At 37.7% G+C, this 17,206-nt stretch overlaps 2 protein-coding genes across 2 annotated transcripts; one reads left to right on the top strand and one right to left on the bottom strand.

Annotated features, from left to right (window-relative positions):
* The first annotated feature begins 335 nt into the window (after nt 1–335).
* Nucleotides 336–3,225, top strand: LOC111582168 (prostate stem cell antigen-like). Its single transcript, XM_023290723.3, has 3 exons — nt 336–541; nt 1,381–1,500; nt 1,862–3,225. The coding sequence occupies exons 1-3, from the start codon at nt 490–492 to the stop codon at nt 2,071–2,073; spliced, it is 384 nt and encodes a 127-aa protein (XP_023146491.1). The 5' UTR covers nt 336–489; the 3' UTR covers nt 2,074–3,225.
* Nucleotides 3,226–3,311: 86 nt separating this feature from the next.
* Nucleotides 3,312–15,239, bottom strand: clic1 (chloride intracellular channel 1). Its single transcript, XM_023290717.3, has 7 exons — nt 15,132–15,239; nt 14,836–14,883; nt 12,402–12,511; nt 11,445–11,570; nt 9,972–10,078; nt 8,981–9,162; nt 3,312–8,282 (listed from the first exon to the last, which is right to left on the bottom strand). Exons 2-7 carry the CDS (start codon nt 14,875–14,877, stop codon nt 8,121–8,123), a joined length of 729 nt encoding a protein of 242 aa, XP_023146485.1. The 5' UTR covers nt 14,878–14,883; nt 15,132–15,239; the 3' UTR covers nt 3,312–8,120.
* Nucleotides 15,240–17,206: the final 1,967 nt, after the last annotated feature.

Below are 17,206 nucleotides of genomic sequence, written 5' to 3'. Positions count from 1 at the left end.
GAAAGTGCAACATTTTCTATGCTTTTGTCTAAATATGGTGCAATTTCATGACTAGGTACGCACACATTCTTAACCAAGCAAATAGCAGAGTTATTAATCCCCAGAAATATTACAGACGATCTTATTGATTTGCAGCCTTCACAGTAAGGTCAGCTCTATGACATATCATCACTTCTTGTCCTCGTTATCAGTAGAGATTATTATCGAGTCTCACTTCTTCAAATAAACAAACAAATCTTCGTTTCTGGACCGGCTTTAACCAGGTCAGCTGTCTGCAATTAGCTCTGAATTCAATTAGAAGTCTCAGGGAGGAGACGCTGACCACAGGAACATCCCCACAGGAGAAAACCTCCACCGGTGCTGAGAGCAGACATCACCTTTCATCATCAGTCTCATCTGGGAATGAGTGAGAGTTTCAACGTCCTGGGAAGAGATTTCTGTTCCTGAAAACGTGTTTGAGGGATTTTTTAGGACTTCAGAGGAAGCATCATGCCTCGACCTCAACTTCTATTTGTCTTCCTGTGTTGTCTTCCTTTGGCAGGTATGTAAAAAGTAAATATATGTTAAAAAGTGACTTTTATGAGCTAAAATGTAAAGAAAGTGCGTTTTAAATCCAGGTGGTGACCTTTTTTTGGACAGGCAGTGTATAAATTCAGCATATTTCAGTGGTGAAATCAACAAATCTTAGGTATTTCTACTTTACTTGAGTTTTTTTCTTTCCATCCAGCTTTATATTCATGATTCATTTCAGACAGAAATAATGAACTTTTTACATCATTAAATGTAGCTTTAGTTACTTTACAAAATAAAAGCTTTTCATACTAAACATAAGATGAAATGTAAAAAGCTGATTTTTAATTTATGTTTATTGACAGAAAATTAACCTGTAATTATTCTGATAATTGATAACTTTGGGTGGAAAAATGTAAATAAATGTATTGATTCTACATAACGGCCTTTTCATGGTGATGGTAAATCTAATACAGAACTGTGTTTGGATAAATTAAGTATGAATCAAACTAATGGAGAATAACTGTGAAATTTCAACTTTTCCCACAAATAAATAGACTTATCTAACGTTGGTACGCTGGTAAGTAAGAAGCTGAAACGCAGAAAGGACAAATTAAACTCTCAGATCATTCACAGTGTTTCTGTTACAAAGTTTGTCCACCAGGGGGCACCAACAAGTTGATTTTTTTTTTTTGTGCATAAATCTTCATTTGGGGCTAAATTGTGAGAACTACTCTGCTTGTTTTGAGTTTTTATCTCATTAATTTGATGCAGTATCAGATTTTAAGCTCTTATTCTTGTCATTAGTCTCACAGTTTAAAGACTGATGCTACTTTGAGTGATTTAATAACGTGTAATTGTGCTTTGCAGCCTGTCTGAAGTGCTACACCTGTGTATTTCCGGCCATCTCTCCTCTGGACTGTCTGAAGTTTCCTCTGGAGTGTCCGGCAGGTCAGCGCTGCCTCTCCAGCGTAGCGACGGGAAGACGAGGTGAGGCTGTATTTCTGCTCACGATGGTCACAAACTGGTAAAACAGAACCTGAACGTGCAGAAGAAACACACATTAGAGCTGACTTTATTATTTAATGATCCAATCTTTGACCAGAATATAGATAGATACTCTATCAATAAAGTATCTATCAATCTATCTATAGTCTATCGATCTATCTAGTCCATCTAGTCCATCCATCCATCCATCCATCATCCACCCATCCATCCATCCATCATCTATCCATCCATCATCCATCCATCTATCCATCCATCCATCCATCATCTATCCATCCATCATCCATCCATCCATCCATCCATCCATCCATCCATCCAGACTGATCTATAGGTGTTTCTCCTACAGGTGCCCTCCAGATGACGATGTATGAGAAGAGTTGTGCTGTCAGCTCCCAGTGTGGTCTGAGTGGACAGAAATACACATCAGGCGTCTTCTTCAACTACACCAACGTCTGCTGCGACACGGATCTGTGTAACGAAGCCACGGCTATTGCTGCCCTCAGCTGGAGAGGATTGATGCTCTGGATGCTGCCGACACTCGGCCTCCTGCTGGCCTGAGCAGCACACAAATATCAGGAAGAGATGCACTAAAATGTACCATCAGAAGGCAGGGAGTGGTGCACCAAGAAGGTTGGAAAATGCCTGTTTTTATGCATTTTTAACAGAGAACATGATCAAGTGGCCACTCAGCATATAACAGAAGTGGAAATCAACATTTTCCTGCATCTAAAACTAACATATGGTACAAAAATACGTGGGTCAATATATAATTGTGGGACTTTTTGTATCATAGTCGACATTTTTGTTGTTTTCAGGCCTAAAATCAACATGACCACCTATAACCAAACACCACATGGCATTTTAGAGAAAGATTCTTCTAAATATTATATATACAATTGAAATTGAAAGCTATTTAAAGATATTGTAGTAAACCTGTTGACATGCCATAAATCCACACTTGACTCACACACTACTCTACAGACTGAAAACAGCCACAAAGGGGTGCAAAATGACCACAAAAAGACCTAAAATGATGACAACACAGTATGAAAGTGACCAACACACCAAACACACAAAATGACAAAAATGACCACAGAAAAACAAAATAACTCAGTGAGACAGTTAATTATCATATAAAGACACAAAATGATGAACGACACAAAATAAATAGAAAAACCCCCCAAAAACAAAAATGATCACAAACAGATTTAAAATGCCCACAAAACAGCCTGAAAATGACCAAAAAAAAAGCAACAAAATGAGCAGGTCATGTGATGTGGAATTAACACACTTCTTTAAGAGCTGTTTCTGTAATGGGGAACATTACAGAAACCTCCATTATAGATCAACCCATGCGTATTTAAACACCATTACCTGATTAGATTCTTAGAGCAGACCAGAATATAAAGTTTTATTTAACCCTCAGAGTGTATTTTGAATGAAAAGTACTTAAAAAAAAAAAAACTTCAAGTGAAAGGAAATGTTTTTTTCTCTTCCTGAATCCCAGGTATCAAAATGCAAAAGATCCTAAAAGTGCAATTTTCACAAAATATATTCAGTAAAAATAACTGCAGGCTAATGATGCCTTAAAGAGATGCCTTCTTATATCATGATGTCAGTTTATGTATTTGCTTTGTACACTTATTTCTAAAACTTTCTGTATTTGACAACATTTTTACTGATTAAAATTTCCTGCTTCTACCAGAAAAACCTCTACATCCTTTTTGTTCATCTTAATTGCAGCCATTTCAGCAACATTTCCCTTAAAGAAGGTTAAAAAAATAAAGAAACATGGATTTAATGTCAAGGTATTTTATTGGGACATTAATAAATGTGTCTTTTTAAGAGCTTTAACATTTACATTTCAGCAGTGCCATTAGTTTGATTGTCTTCATTGCTGGTTTAATCTACTGGTTTCATCCTGTGGACGTTTGAAGTGCAGCTGCTTCTAACTACATGACAGCAAACAGCATAAAAATGACTAGGCTAAAATATTCATAGGGAAACGTGAAAAGCACAATATGGGTAACGAAGCACATGCATGACATAAAATACAAAATAAAAAATAAGAGTTAAAAGAGTGATGTGAAAAACAAACTATGCAAATGAAACTTTAAGAATTTGACATCGTGCTTGAAATTGCATCAAATCCTACATTTAGACGTGAACAAGAAATACTAAAACACATCAGCATGAAGTCACTCAGGCTAGATCCCTTTAAAAAAAACTCCACAATAATTCAGCCAAGTAAATACATCCTCTCTGTGAACTTCTGTGATTAAACTTCTGTAGAAAAATAACCAAATTTGCTCACACTGTATTTCTAATCAGTTTAAATTGCACTTAGGTACTTTATTTTTTTAACGACGCATGACGAGGCTGCCCGGAGCTCACAACACTATTTAGAATCACCAACAGCTTCTGGAAATGTTAATTTGCCTTCCAGTTGATAAATCCTCCACACAAGCTGCTGCTGCTACAGTCGGACGAGGCGTTTTTAGTTCCAGTTCCTCCCAGCGAGTTCATTTCAAGTCACTTCAACAGGAGTTTCACACCAGCAGTCGTCTAGAAGCCAGTTAATCCAATGCTAAATCTGACATCTCAGAGGTTACAACAAGGCTTTAACCCTCCTGTCGTCCTGCGGGTCAAAACTGACCTGTTTTAAAGTCTGAAAATGTGGGGGGGGGGGGGGGGGGGGGGGGGGGGGGGGGGGGGATTTTCCCAGTGAAACTTCTGCTGTCCACATTTTCAACATTTTTGGGAAATTTTTGAATATTTTTTGGTATAAAAAAATGTTTCTTTTAAAATATTAGAAGTTTTAATGATATATATGGAATCACTTTCGATATTTTTAGGATTTTTTGGAAGATTTTTACTCATTTTTTGAAAATAGTTACAAGAATTTTCTTGCCAAATTTGGGGGATTTTTTTTAAATAAATTTTTTTATCTGAAACTTTTAAGGAATTAATGGAATTTTCTTCCTGAAGGTTTTGCAAATTTTCAGAAATTTGGGGAATTTTTTTGGCTGAATTTTTGGATTTTTTTCAGACAAGGAAACAATATTTTTTGGTGCCCGTAAATGAGGACAACAGGAGGGTTAAAGGACAAGGCTGGTATCAATGAATCCCATGAAAACAGAAAAACCAACAATGCACTGATCCTGCTAGCAACTATTAACTGATTTTGGTACCAAGTTGAGTCTGGACAATGATAACAAAATGAACTTTTAACACAAAGAATCGTACATGGAGACGTTCAGCATTTGAAGTTATGGATGATCAAAATTCAAAAAGGAAACTCCTCAAACTGAACTACGCAGCTCTGAATCTATACAGAAAACTTAAACTTTGTGAGTCTTAGTTAAAATCATCACATCTTGAAATGTTATTGCTTCTGATAGTTTAGGTTTTTACATCAAATTTAGCATAAAAAAATAAATTAGAAATTTCAACGGTATCTCCCTAATAAGCTGTGTGCAACACGGGGCTCTGCAAGGCTGTGCTTGAGCTAAATGCTAGCGTCAACAAGCTAACATGCTAACATCAACATGCTGATTTGTAGCAGGTATAACTCTGGTCACCATCCATACATTCACTTTTCTGAGAGATATGAGATGAGATATGTAATCCCTCCAGAGAGTCCTGATTCTACCTCCAGATCTCCTCCTAGTCGCCCAGGAGGAATCCTGACCAGATCCTCAGACCAGCTCAGCTGACTCCTGACTTGAAGGTGATGTAACTCTACTCCGAGTTCCTCAGTTTATCTCAAAGACTAAGCAGACTAAAAATTTACAGATTAGCATAAATGGAAGAAGATGGATGGATGGATGGATGGATGGATGGATGGATGGCATCCAGTAGCTCTTGACACATTTAACTAAAAATCTCATAAGTTAACTTTACGGCGGCTCTTCAGTAAAAGCGTGGATGATCAACAGAAGTCAGCAGGATTCATAACCGGGAAACATGAATGTATTTATCGATGGTTCAGACCAAACTGATTAACGCTGCTGTGGTACTAAAATACTTAAAAATGAGCTACGTCGAAGCACTCTGGTCTTTTATTATGATGAACACAGGCAGTGTAGTTTCTGCTAAAGAGAAGCACTAAATGTGTATTAATCCGCAGCTTAATATAGTCCCCAACAAATACACTCTTTACTCCTGTTTACTACAAACTACAGTGTCCAGCTGTTTATTTTGAATGAATGAACTTCTCCCTGACTACTAGATTGTTTTCATGGGATTTACTCACAATTAGAGAAATATTAACCAACTCCAGCCTTATCCTTTAATCATTAACAACAACCTACAAGCTAAAGCCATCAAAGCAGTTTTTTTGAAACTTTACACACATTATTCCCTCCTAGTTTTTCCTTTCATGACTAACATGCTACAGGAGGCAGAGCTTCACTTCTTCATCCATAGCGACTAAACCTCTCTCACTTCCATACATGACAGGCAGAACTAAATAAATTGTTGGCGAGAAGCCCTGTGCATCGGATCACAAACAAGCTCGGTAATCTTAAATAATCCTTCGCGCCTGCTGTGGGAGTGCAGAAAGGGGAAGCCCGACTCTATTGAAATCATTTCCTGTCTCTGTAACTGTTTTCAGCTCCCTATAGCAAGACTCAATCTGCACCTCCTTCCTCTCTGAGGCGCAACGACGACGAATAAATGTCGCGAATGGAAATTGGCTTTAATGGAAATATTAAAAAATGCTGTAATCCTTAGCTGTGAAAGGCCTTAGTCCCTCAGTAATGAAATAAAAGTCAACGTGAAGCAGAGACTCTTTGGCAGGTGAGCTGGCGCTGGTATTCAAACTTCACTTCCTCAAACAGAAGAATAAGAATCGGCCTGCGTGAGGCTTGCAAGGTACTAGTGAAGGTTAGATCCGGTAGGCAGCGTTGTGTCTGTTGAAATTTAACCCCACAAAAAAACATCAAGGACAAATGGAGGCATCGATAACAATGGAACAATGAGCATCAGTGTCTCTACTGATGGTTAAACTGTACACAAGCAAGGCTGTAGTTAAAAAGGTGTGTGAACATGTTCGTGTATCTGCAAGCAACGTGATCGACAAGTCAACCCACCTCAATTCACCAAATATTTTAAAAGTTCCCACCTGACCATCTCATATTTGTCTGATTTTCTGTGCATACTTACGTTATTAGGTAAAGTGTGTAGTATTTTTGGTCACAAAAAGTTTTCAGTTAAGATTTCTTAATTAAGGTGGGGTAATGTTGATTTTTGCAGTTTTCTTCGCCCCAGTCTGTGGATCAATGTTTGAAGAGCCATAACTTGAGAAATCATGTAGCTAGAGTCCTGAAATTTGGTAGACCCCTTGATATGAACACATGGTCTCCAATGGTACAACCCTGCTTTGATAGAATAATACAAACTGGTTATACGATGGTGGAAATTTGATTTTAAAAAAAAGTCGATGTTTTTTCTATTCACATATTCCACCAACCATAAAACTTCTATTTTTCCCCACAAGAGCCAGAATTATTTTTACCTATGACTAGCAACAATAGAATCTTTAAAAATGTAGATTTTTAAAGCTCCTATTGGTGCCAATAACAGGGAAAAATCTGCCTCTTAAGGTGAAACATAAAAGTTGTACGGCTGGTGGAATATTGGGAAAAAAAGCAAAACAAGGCAATTTTTTTTTTAACCAAATTTCTACCATCATATAACCAGTTTGTATTATTCTATCAAAGCAGGGTTGCACCATTGGAGACCATGTGTTCATATCAATGATTCTACCAAATTTCAAGACTCTAGCCACATGAAATCTAAAGTTATGGCTCTTCAAACATTGATCCACAGATTGGTGGAAAGAAAATGATGAAAAAATAAAAGACACCACCGCTCTTTGAGACTTTTTAACTCATAAACTAATGTTACCAATGAGCTCCGATTTTACACATGGTCAACTCAATCTGGCTAATTTCCAAAACATTCCAAGTCAGTTTTGACGTGTTTTGGACTTTTTTGTTATTTTGGACAAATCTGGAAAAATCCTGAGAACATTTTAGAGTTTTAGTCATTTTAAAAGTTTGAGTTTTCGTCATTTTCAACATTTTTGAGTTGCATTGACTAGTTTTGTGTTATTCTGGACAATTTCTTTGTAATTTTCCACAGATTTTCAGTCATTTCAAGAAGATTTCAAATCAATTTTTCCTTTTTGTGTTTTTATTTGTATTTTTGGAGTTATTTTGGACACATTCTGAGTCACTCTGAACCAAACGGGAGTAATTTTTGACAGCCTTGGACAACTATTATGTGGTTTTGAACAGATTTTGACGAGCATTTGTCATTTTTGACCATTTTAAAGTAAAAACAGCCAAACTGAAGATGGTTGGAATGACCCATTAATCATCGTCAGCTAAATAAATGAAACCCGGGCTGAACGGTTTTGTGTTTGTTTTCATGTCATCCAGTTTAACAATAAACCCGTGAGAGCAGCATGACGACGCTACAGAAAGCGTCTAAGCCAACAGAGAGACTCGTCGACCACGTTGCTTGCACAGCTCGTGAGGATGTGAGTGTTTCTGTGCTTCTTGCATGCTGCTCTGCTGGTGTGTTCCACCGTTCTCCGCCTACTTTAGCGCTTTAGCTACAGAGGAGTAGGCCATGTGGATCTCGTCGTCGATCGGGCAGGTGGAGGCGAACTCCTCCCTGGCGTACGCAGCGTTCAGGTACCTCCACAGGTTCGTCAGGGACTGAGGGGCGCTGAAGTTTCTGTATTTCAAACACACCACCTGCAGAAAGAGACAAAAATAGAGTTTGAGAGGCATAAAAACATACACTGTATTGGTAATTAACTCATGTGAACCCTCGTGTCGTGCTGCGTGTCAAAACTGACCCGTTTTACAATTTTCTAAAAAAAAAAGTTGTTCTACCTGCACTACTTCTGATTGCACTAATTAGAAGCACTCTGGAACTGAAAGGCAGATGTAATCAGATAAGAGTTCATAATTCCATATATTTACATTTTAAAGAAGGTGATTTATGCTATTTTGCAGAAATTTACGGCAGTTTTGCACGATATTTTGTTCCATGAAAGTTGTAGAGTAGAAAAATAAAGGAGGCTTGTGAAAAGAATGTTAGTGTTTCTGTTGCTTTCCTTTTGTTTACAACTTTTTAAAGAAGTTTTTCTACCTGTACTAAAACCTACCTCTAATTTGCAGCAACAAGTACAACTCATTCATAACTCATTTACAGATGGACTCTTTTTTAATGTGATATAATTTACCAGAGGTTTAATGCTTTGTTGCATGTTTTTGTACGTGAAAATTCCTCTCTGTTGTCAAGTTAAACAAATACTAAAGGACAAAGTAAACAGTAAAATGTTCTGCCTGTAATTCATATTCATTTTTTTTCCTGCCAAATATCAGAATCGGCATCGGCCTAAAAAAAAAATCCGTATCGGTTGCGCCCCATTAGAAACCCATAATACCTTCACAATGTGCAGCTTCGGCAGCAGGTTGCAGTCAGCCAGAGTGAGCTCTTGGCCGTCCAGGAAGGGGCGGGACGAGGAAGTGACCTCATCAGCGCTATTCTCGTCGATCTCGTCAGGAAGTGGGGAACCGAGGTAGTCGTCCAGCTTCTTCAGAGCCTTCAGCAGGCCTTTCTCTAGATCTGAGCACACAGAAAGCACGTATTAACGCTGAGCAGAGACTTTTTCTTTTTCCCAACCTGAACACGGCAGCAGATGACCTTCTTACCGAGGCCGACCAGCTCAGACTGTAATTAATTAACCCTCCTGTTGTCCTCATTTATGGGCACCAAAAAAATATTGTTTCCTCGTCTGGAAAACATCCAAAAATTCAGCAAAAACATTCCCCAAATTTCTGAAAATTTGCAAAACCTTCAGGAAGAAAATTCCAATAATTCCTTAAAAGTTTCCCTTAAAAGTTTTTTTTTTTTTTTTTTTTTTAAATATCCCAAATTTGGCAAGAAAATTCTTGTAAATATTTTCAAAAAATTAGTAAAAATTTTCCAAAAAAATCCTAAAAATATCTAAAGTGATTACATATATATCAGTAAAACTTCTAACATTTTCTTTAAGAACATTCACATAAAAATCAACCAAAATCCAGCGAAATTCGCTGGATTTTGGTGGATTTTTTTGTGAATGTTCTTAAAGAAGCATTCTTAAGATTTCTTTTTTTCCACCCTCAAATGTTCAAAAATTTCCCAAAAATGTTGAAAATGTGGACATCAGAAGTTTCACTCTGAAAATATATCTTTTTTCCCACATTTTCAAACTTTAAAACTCGTCAATTTTGACAACATGAGGGTTAACTGACGCTTCCTGATGTTTTCTGTCCATCAGAGGACAGACAGGAGGATAAACCACCAGGAAATACCAGCAAAAATACAAACCAGGTGCCAATATGAAAACACAAAGCCAGGTTGAGCTTCATTTCACGTCTGATCTGACTCACTTTCATTCGTCTGAGGGTTGGAGTTCTTGACGTAAGCGGAGAACTTGGAGAAGACGTCCATGCCGGCTGTGTTGGATTCCGGGTTACGAGCTGCCAGACGAGGATATCTGAACACAAAAACACTCATGAATGAACTTTACAAGGCCTGAACTCATAATGGATGGCATAAAAGCTGCAAAAAGTCAAAATAAGAGCAAAGAAAAACAAGCTTGTACACAACTAGTCAGAAGTTTGGACACATCTTCTCATTCAACGCTTTTTATTTGTTTGCATTATTTTCTACATTGTAGATTAATACTGAAGATTATCACTTTTTTGTTTACCACATAATTCCATATGTGTTCTTTTATTGTTTTGATGTCTTCAGTATTAATCTACAGCGTAGAAAATAATTAAATAAAGACCACTGAATGAGAAGGTGTGTCCAAACTTTTGACTGCTAGTGTAAGAGTAAAGCAGCATCAATGGAAACACCTGCAGAATCTGCATTTGAGTCAGTTTTAATTTGACAAAAATGCAACTCAGATAGAGATTTTGCGGCTTGGAGTCGGTGTGCAGGCGTTACTGTTTTCACAATTCTACAAAATGCTGCAAAACCCATGGAGACTTCTTCATTTTGTTCAATAAACTGTGCAAAGATATTCAATTTAGCGTCACATGAGACTAAATTAAGCAGCAAATTCACAAATTTCAGAAATCAAAGCTGGAAAAACCTACATATTACTGCTTGAAAACCAACAACCAACATAATAGATAAATGGGAGAAAGAAGGAGGCCGAACAATAACGGATAGAGAGTGCACTTCTGCTGTAAAAATGTGACTTGTTTTTTTGTCACCCCTAGCCATAAGGCACACTGTACAAATAGGAATTCATGATGTTGGAGGAACTGTGGCTGTTCATGTCCACATATTCTGGAAATGCCCAAAAATTAACCGTTACTGGAAAGAAACACAAAAAGCCACAGAATACTTATCTACCTTTTGATTTTAGAACCGTATATTTAGGATACATTTCTCCGGAAGTCAAAAACAGAAATAGATACTCAGTCTATTACTAGCTGCACAGAAAAAAGCAACAACGAAACGATGGTCGACACAAAAACAATCAACAATAAATAACTGGACAGACAATAAACATGGGAATTTATAGGATGGAAGACACCTTTGAGACCGGATTTTGACGAGACGACGGCACGAGTATGGACTCAAAATGCTTTAACTGAAGGAAATGTTTTTGTCCTTTATTTATCAATTTATTTATTGATTCTTTACTCTGAAATCCTGTAGTCCAAGTCAATAATGAGCTGCTGTAAATCTACTCTATGGATGGTTATAGTTTGTGTATATCTGTAATTTTTCAGATGTTGTAAAAATCTAGCTTCTTTCAATAAAAAGAGAAGTGAAAACAGACAACCGTTGCAGCTCTGCATAACAACAATATGAAACTGATTTGGAAAACAGCTGATTCTCACTTTGGAGGGCAGAGATTCTCCTCCAGAAACTCCTCGATCTTGTTGGTGTCGGTTTTCACCTCGCTGCCGTACAGCAGGAAGGGAGGCTGAGCGCCCGGAGCCAGGTCCTTCAAGATGTCTGGCTTCCTGAAGACGGACGGGAAAAAGTCCAAAAGACGGGCAGAGAGATGGACAGAAGAAGGAAAAAGACAACAAAAGATGTCAAAACACAGGAAGTTGCTCATGTTTGCAGCTGCAACCTGTTAACCTTTGGCTGAAATCAAAGCAGCCGCAGCAGGTTTGTATCTTTTAACCCTCGTGTCGTCCTGTGGGTCAAAACTGACCCGGTTTAAAGTTTGAAAATGTGGGGAAAATATATATTTTCACAGTGAAACTTCTGATGTCCACATTTTCAACATTTTTGGGAAATCTTTGAACATTTTTTGGTGGAAAAAAGAAATATTAAAAATGTTTCTTAAGAACATTCACAAAAAAAATCAACCAAAATCCAGCAAATTTCGCCGGATTTTGGTTGATTTTTATGTGAATGTTCTTAAGAAAATGTTAGAAGTTTTACTGATATATATGGAATCACTTTAGATATTTTTAGGATTTTTCTGGAAGTTTTTATAAATTTTTTGAAAATATTAAAAGAATTTTCTTGCCAAATTTGGGGGATTTTTTTTAAAATAAAACTTTCAAGGGAAACTTTTAAGGAATTATTGGAATTTTCTTCCTGAAGGTTTTGCAAACTTTCAGAAATTTAGGGAATTTTTTTGCAGAATTTTTGGATTTTTTTCAGACAAGGAAACAATATTTTTGATGCCCGTAAATGAGGACAACAGGAGGGTTAACATCTAATATCTGATGGAGAGTCGTGTTTTTTTGACTGCACGCTACGTTTGGGACGTTCCTCTGTTGCGCCGGTAGAAACCTGGGAATAAAACACAAACAAACGAGGATGTTCTGCGTTTTCACCTCTTCATGTCCACTGTGGTCACGTCGAAGGTGACTCCTTTCAGCCACAGAACCATGAAGAGACGCTGAGAGAACGGACAGTTACCGATGCTCTGACCATCACTTCCTGCCTGGGAAACACAGAAACACAAAAAATATTAAATGCACCATTTTTTATAGTAGATTTTTTTCCATTTACTTGCTTAAATGGGCTGCAACTAACAGCTACTTTCATTGTTGATTAATCTGCAAATCATTCTTTGAAATATGTCAATTACAATTTTCCAAACATAAAAGTAACCCGTTCAGATGTCTTCATTTGTCCTACCAACAGTGCAAAATGCAAATATATTCAGTTTACATTCATACAGGACAAAAAAAACCACTGAATCATCACATTTGCGAAGCCGGAAAACAGAAAATGTTTTGCATATTTGCCCAAAAATGTTGCTAAAATGCTTCTGAACCCCAAAACTCAGCAACAGGTTTGAAGGAAATAAAACAAATATCCTTAATAGATATTAAAATTACATCACTTATTAGCCAGAGACTGCAAAAACTTTGCCACAGTTCTTAAACTTCTCATCTGCCATCAAAAGCTCAACCAATTCCAAGCTAATAATTCAGATGTTTCATCTAAAATCACTCACACATGTACAACCGCACTAAATAGATTCTGTAAAAACAAGAACTGTGCAACTGTGAAACCATGACAGACTCAACTGTGAGCAACGGCCTTATGAGAAAACTTTGGGGGGTTTTCAGCTGAACTGTAGGCAGTGTGTACACAAATCAGAGAGGAGGCGAGCGTGAAAACAAATTAAAGATATAGAACAGTAAAATATCAGACATATTTTGACAAAAAACAACAAAAACAAAACAATGAAAACAAAACAACACAAAATGAGACAAACAACACGAAACAAAACAAACAAATTGCACAAATGACACAAACGAGACCAAAATTGACAAAAGCGAGCAAAACAACCAAAAGAGGAAAATAAACAACCGGTGTCTGTGCACAGTCAGCACTAAGGATGTGTGTCACTGAAAAGTCAAATGATACACAACAACCGTCAGGCTTAACCTGAGTGGAAACCTCCTGCAGAGCTCTAACCTCATTTACAGGCAAAACTGAAAGCAGGAAACCAACAGAGAGAAAATAATACAGGAGGAAAGAGGCATTAAAACCTAATTTTCACGGCTTTCATTCATTCAGACTTGGCCTCATTTATAACGCAGCCACGTGAGAAAATAAACACAAGATGTTGGCAGATAAATTTGCATAAGAATGACATTAAAAACATTAAAATGTGCATTAAAATTGCAAAAAAGTTACTGTCTACCAACAATTATTACCCTGGAGTCTATTTTGTTACTGAAATTGTGTGAACTATTATTTATGCAGCAAAAATGCAATTTTTTTAACACATTTTTATATTGTTAATGGACCAAATTACTAAATAATAGAGGAAATAATCAGCAGATGAACCCACAATGATAATAAGTGTTAATGTTGATTTTGCTCAGTTTTCTTCACCCCAATCTGTGGACGAATGTTTCAAGAGCCATAACTTGAGAAATAATGAAGCTAGAGTCCTGAAATTTGGTAGAACCATAGATATGAACACATGGTCTCCAGTGGTACGACCCTGCTTTGATAAAATAATACAAACCGGTTATAGGATGGTGGAAATTTGGTAAAAAACAAAAGAAAAACGATATTCCACCAACCATAAAACTTCTTCCTAAATATGCAACAAAAATTTAATTTTTTTGCACATTTTTGCATGGTTAATGGACCAAATTGTCAAATAACGGAGGAAATAACCAGCAGATGAACTTACAGTGATAATAATCGCAGCTATAGGTGCAGCTTATTTCATTTCTGCATTCAGTCGGAGCTGCTCAGGAAATGATCGCAGCTTTAAAACGTGCAGGAAGCCACATTTCTAGTTAACTTACATGTGAGTGTTTCCTTTAGGATCTGCGAATGTGGGCCTCGAAGCTCGAAGGCACTAAATCACACCATACAATCTATACAAAACTATTAAACTACAAGTTTAACTGAAGAGTGTGAGGAGAAAGCAGTTTGGAGGAAGTTACAACAGCATCTTTCAGGTCTGCAGAAGTTCAAAAAAACAGAAGTGCAACACATGTTCATACAGAGGAATCTGCTTCTATTAGAGAATGTTTTTGGCTCAAAGAAAATGGGATTAACCTGCCTGGACGACAAACTAAATATAGATGAAAGTCGGCTGCCTATTATCTTAATGTGCATTTAATTAGATTAGAGTGGTTTCTAAGCCTGTGAGTCAGCAGAGGTGGGCAGGAAAACTACACACCGAGCTAGATATGATTATCAGCTCGTGTGTGAAGATAAAATACATAATAATGATGATATATAAGAGTAAAATAAGCTCCTGTCACACTATGTTCTGGATTTTTCTTTTACCTTCACGAAAAGTTCCACTCGAGGCTGGTTCGCGTCGCTCATCTTCACCTGTTGCACAAAACAAACACACAAAAAGCAAATTACGGTTTGAAAAAAATATACTGAACTCTTTAAAGAAAAAATTATTTTCCAAACTAGTCGCAGGGCGGACAGCCAGTCTTCATCTTCCGCTAAAAAACCCGCAGATTTCAGACTGAAGCGCAAAGTGAGACGTCGAAGCGGCGCTAAAAGTAAACCTGCGCCACTTTAACGCCCTTAAAGTCGTATTTTAGGTGATTTAGAGGCTTAAAACTCACTAAAGTTGTCGCTTCTGCTGTTTCTGCTGGTTTCTCCTCCCAGTTCTGTGAGCTACACACTCATCATCATCATCATCACCATCATCATCATCATTTCCTGGTGCTCAGTGACGACACCAGCTCTCAGCCAATCAGGAGGCAGCGGCAGGAGGAGGAAGAGGAGGAGGAGGAGATGCGGGATGAAGGTGTGGTCGTTTTATTCATCTCTAAACTTCTCAAACTCACACTGAAGTCACTTAAGATTAACCCGTTTTAAAGTTTGAAAATGTGGAAAAAAATAAAAATTTTCACAGTGAAACTTCTGATGTCCACATTTTCAACATTTTGGGGAAATTTTTTTGTTGAAAAAAGAAATGTTAAAAATGTTTCTTAGGAACATTTTTTAAAAAAAATCCACCAAAATCCAGCAAATTTTGCTGGATTTTGGTTGTTTTTTCTGTTTTTCTAAAATTATTTGTCCCAACACAAATAAACACAAACTCTTGGAAACACGTTGAATCAACCCTAATAAATTATGTTTATTAATTTGGACACATGGAATTGATTAGTGCTGAAAGAAGGCTAATCCGTTGTGAGTAAATACTGTCTGTGTTTAGTTCAGTTTTGTTGTTTGGCTAGTCTCTCCTTCAGTATCATTCTGCATCTCATAGTGGTGTTTAATGCCAATTTCTGGTTGTCTTATGTCTATTTATGTTTATCTTGCATCTCTTTCTAGTTTAGCTTGGATCTCGTTGTGGTAATTTGTGGTCAGCTGACTACCTGAAGATACTGAAAGACCTGTTCATTCAGTATTTTCAGGTAGTCAGCTGACCTCATTCTTTGGGAACATAACATTGCTGAACCTGACCAACCCCAGATCATAACCCAAACCGCTACAGGCTGGTAGGTACTAGACATGATGAGGGCATCACTTCATCTGCCTCTCTTCTTACCCTGATGCCCCCATCTGCTGGTTTATCTTCGACTCCTCTGAACACTACCTACCATCAGGCATGGAGGTGGCAGTATCATTATACTATCAATTTAACTGACTCAAGTCTGAGACAAAGATAACAAAATTAGTTTAATTTGTCGTTTTTCTGACTTGGTTCTTCAGGTTCTTGATGGGTTGAGGTCAGGACTTTGAGGAGACCAGTATAGAACCTTCATTCTAGCCTGATTGAATCATTTCTTTACCACGTCTGATGTGTGTTTGGGCTCATTGTCTTGTTGAAACATCCAACTGTGTCCAAGATCAACCTTCTGCTGATGGTTTTAGGTTTTCCTGAAGAACGTGGAGGTGAGCCTCCTTCTTCATTATTCCATTTACTTTGTGTAAAGCTCCAGTTCCACAGAGCATGATACTGCCACCACCATGCTTGGTGGTAGGTTTGGTGCTCTTGGGGTTATAAAAAAGTCCAAGACCTGCCTAAGAAAGTTTGAAACCAGTCCTCAAAAAGTCTTAACACAAACAAGAAACACTAACTCACAGAGGGTAAAACCCAGGCAAGAAAGGTTACTAGAAATACTGAGGTGAACCAAACGAGGTATTTAGTCAAAACTTGAGACTACAATAATTAATACTCAGACAGGAGCTAATAATATAACGAGGAGCTTATACTCAGAAGACCTCTTAAATTTAAACAGCCCTGAAACAATTAATTCCGGATTCTTATCAACTAGAAAAAACAAAGAACAAGAAAACTAATTCTGCACTAATTAGAACCATGAATCAGGAAAACTAAATGTGAAACATACTATGGCTACAAGATGCTCAGACTGGGTTCTTAGCTGATAAGCTGGGGACAACTGGTTCTCCTTGGTGGGTGCAGGGGACGGTTTTGGACTTGGTGAGAGCTGACGGTTTGGAACTCCAGGGAGTAGAACAAAGGGCTGCAGCGGCAGGAGGGTGATGGAGGGACGCCAGAGGTGGTGAACGGCACAGGTGAGTAAATCCAAGGCGGCTGTCTGAACAACTGGAGAAACTCGACTGCTGAAGATTGGAGCATGCAACCAGAGGAACCAGGGTGATGGATTCGGAGCAGATGGATCCAGTACTGGAAGATAGCAAAGACCATCAGGATTACCAGAGGTCC

The sequence above is a fragment of the Amphiprion ocellaris genome, chromosome 15 (assembly GCF_022539595.1).
Source record: "Amphiprion ocellaris isolate individual 3 ecotype Okinawa chromosome 15, ASM2253959v1, whole genome shotgun sequence".
Taxonomy (NCBI): domain Eukaryota; kingdom Metazoa; phylum Chordata; class Actinopteri; family Pomacentridae; genus Amphiprion; species Amphiprion ocellaris.
This window is presented reverse-complemented; position numbering and strand designations above follow the sequence as displayed.

Excerpts from the sequence above, each read along its gene's own strand:
- LOC111582168 (XM_023290723.3), top strand. The coding sequence starts at position 490 with ATGCCTCGACCTCAACTTCTATTTGTCTTCCTGTGTTGTCTTCCTTTG. Across the intron at positions 542-1,380 it reads GTGTTGTCTTCCTTTGGCAG|CCTGTCTGAAGTGCTACACC; the intron begins GTATGTAAAAAG and ends TGTGCTTTGCAG. Across the intron at positions 1,501-1,861 it reads CGTAGCGACGGGAAGACGAG|GTGCCCTCCAGATGACGATG; the intron begins GTGAGGCTGTAT and ends TTTCTCCTACAG.
- clic1 (XM_023290717.3), bottom strand. The coding sequence starts at position 14,877 with ATGAGCGACGCGAACCAGCCTCGAGTGGAACTTTTCGTGAAG. Across the intron at positions 11,571-12,401 it reads ACCACAGTGGACATGAAGAG|GAAGCCAGACATCTTGAAGG; the intron begins GTGAAAACGCAG and ends GTCCGTCTTCAG. Across the intron at positions 8,283-8,980 it reads CGAAGCTGCACATTGTGAAG|GTGGTGTGTTTGAAATACAG; the intron begins GTATTATGGGTT and ends CTCTTTCTGCAG.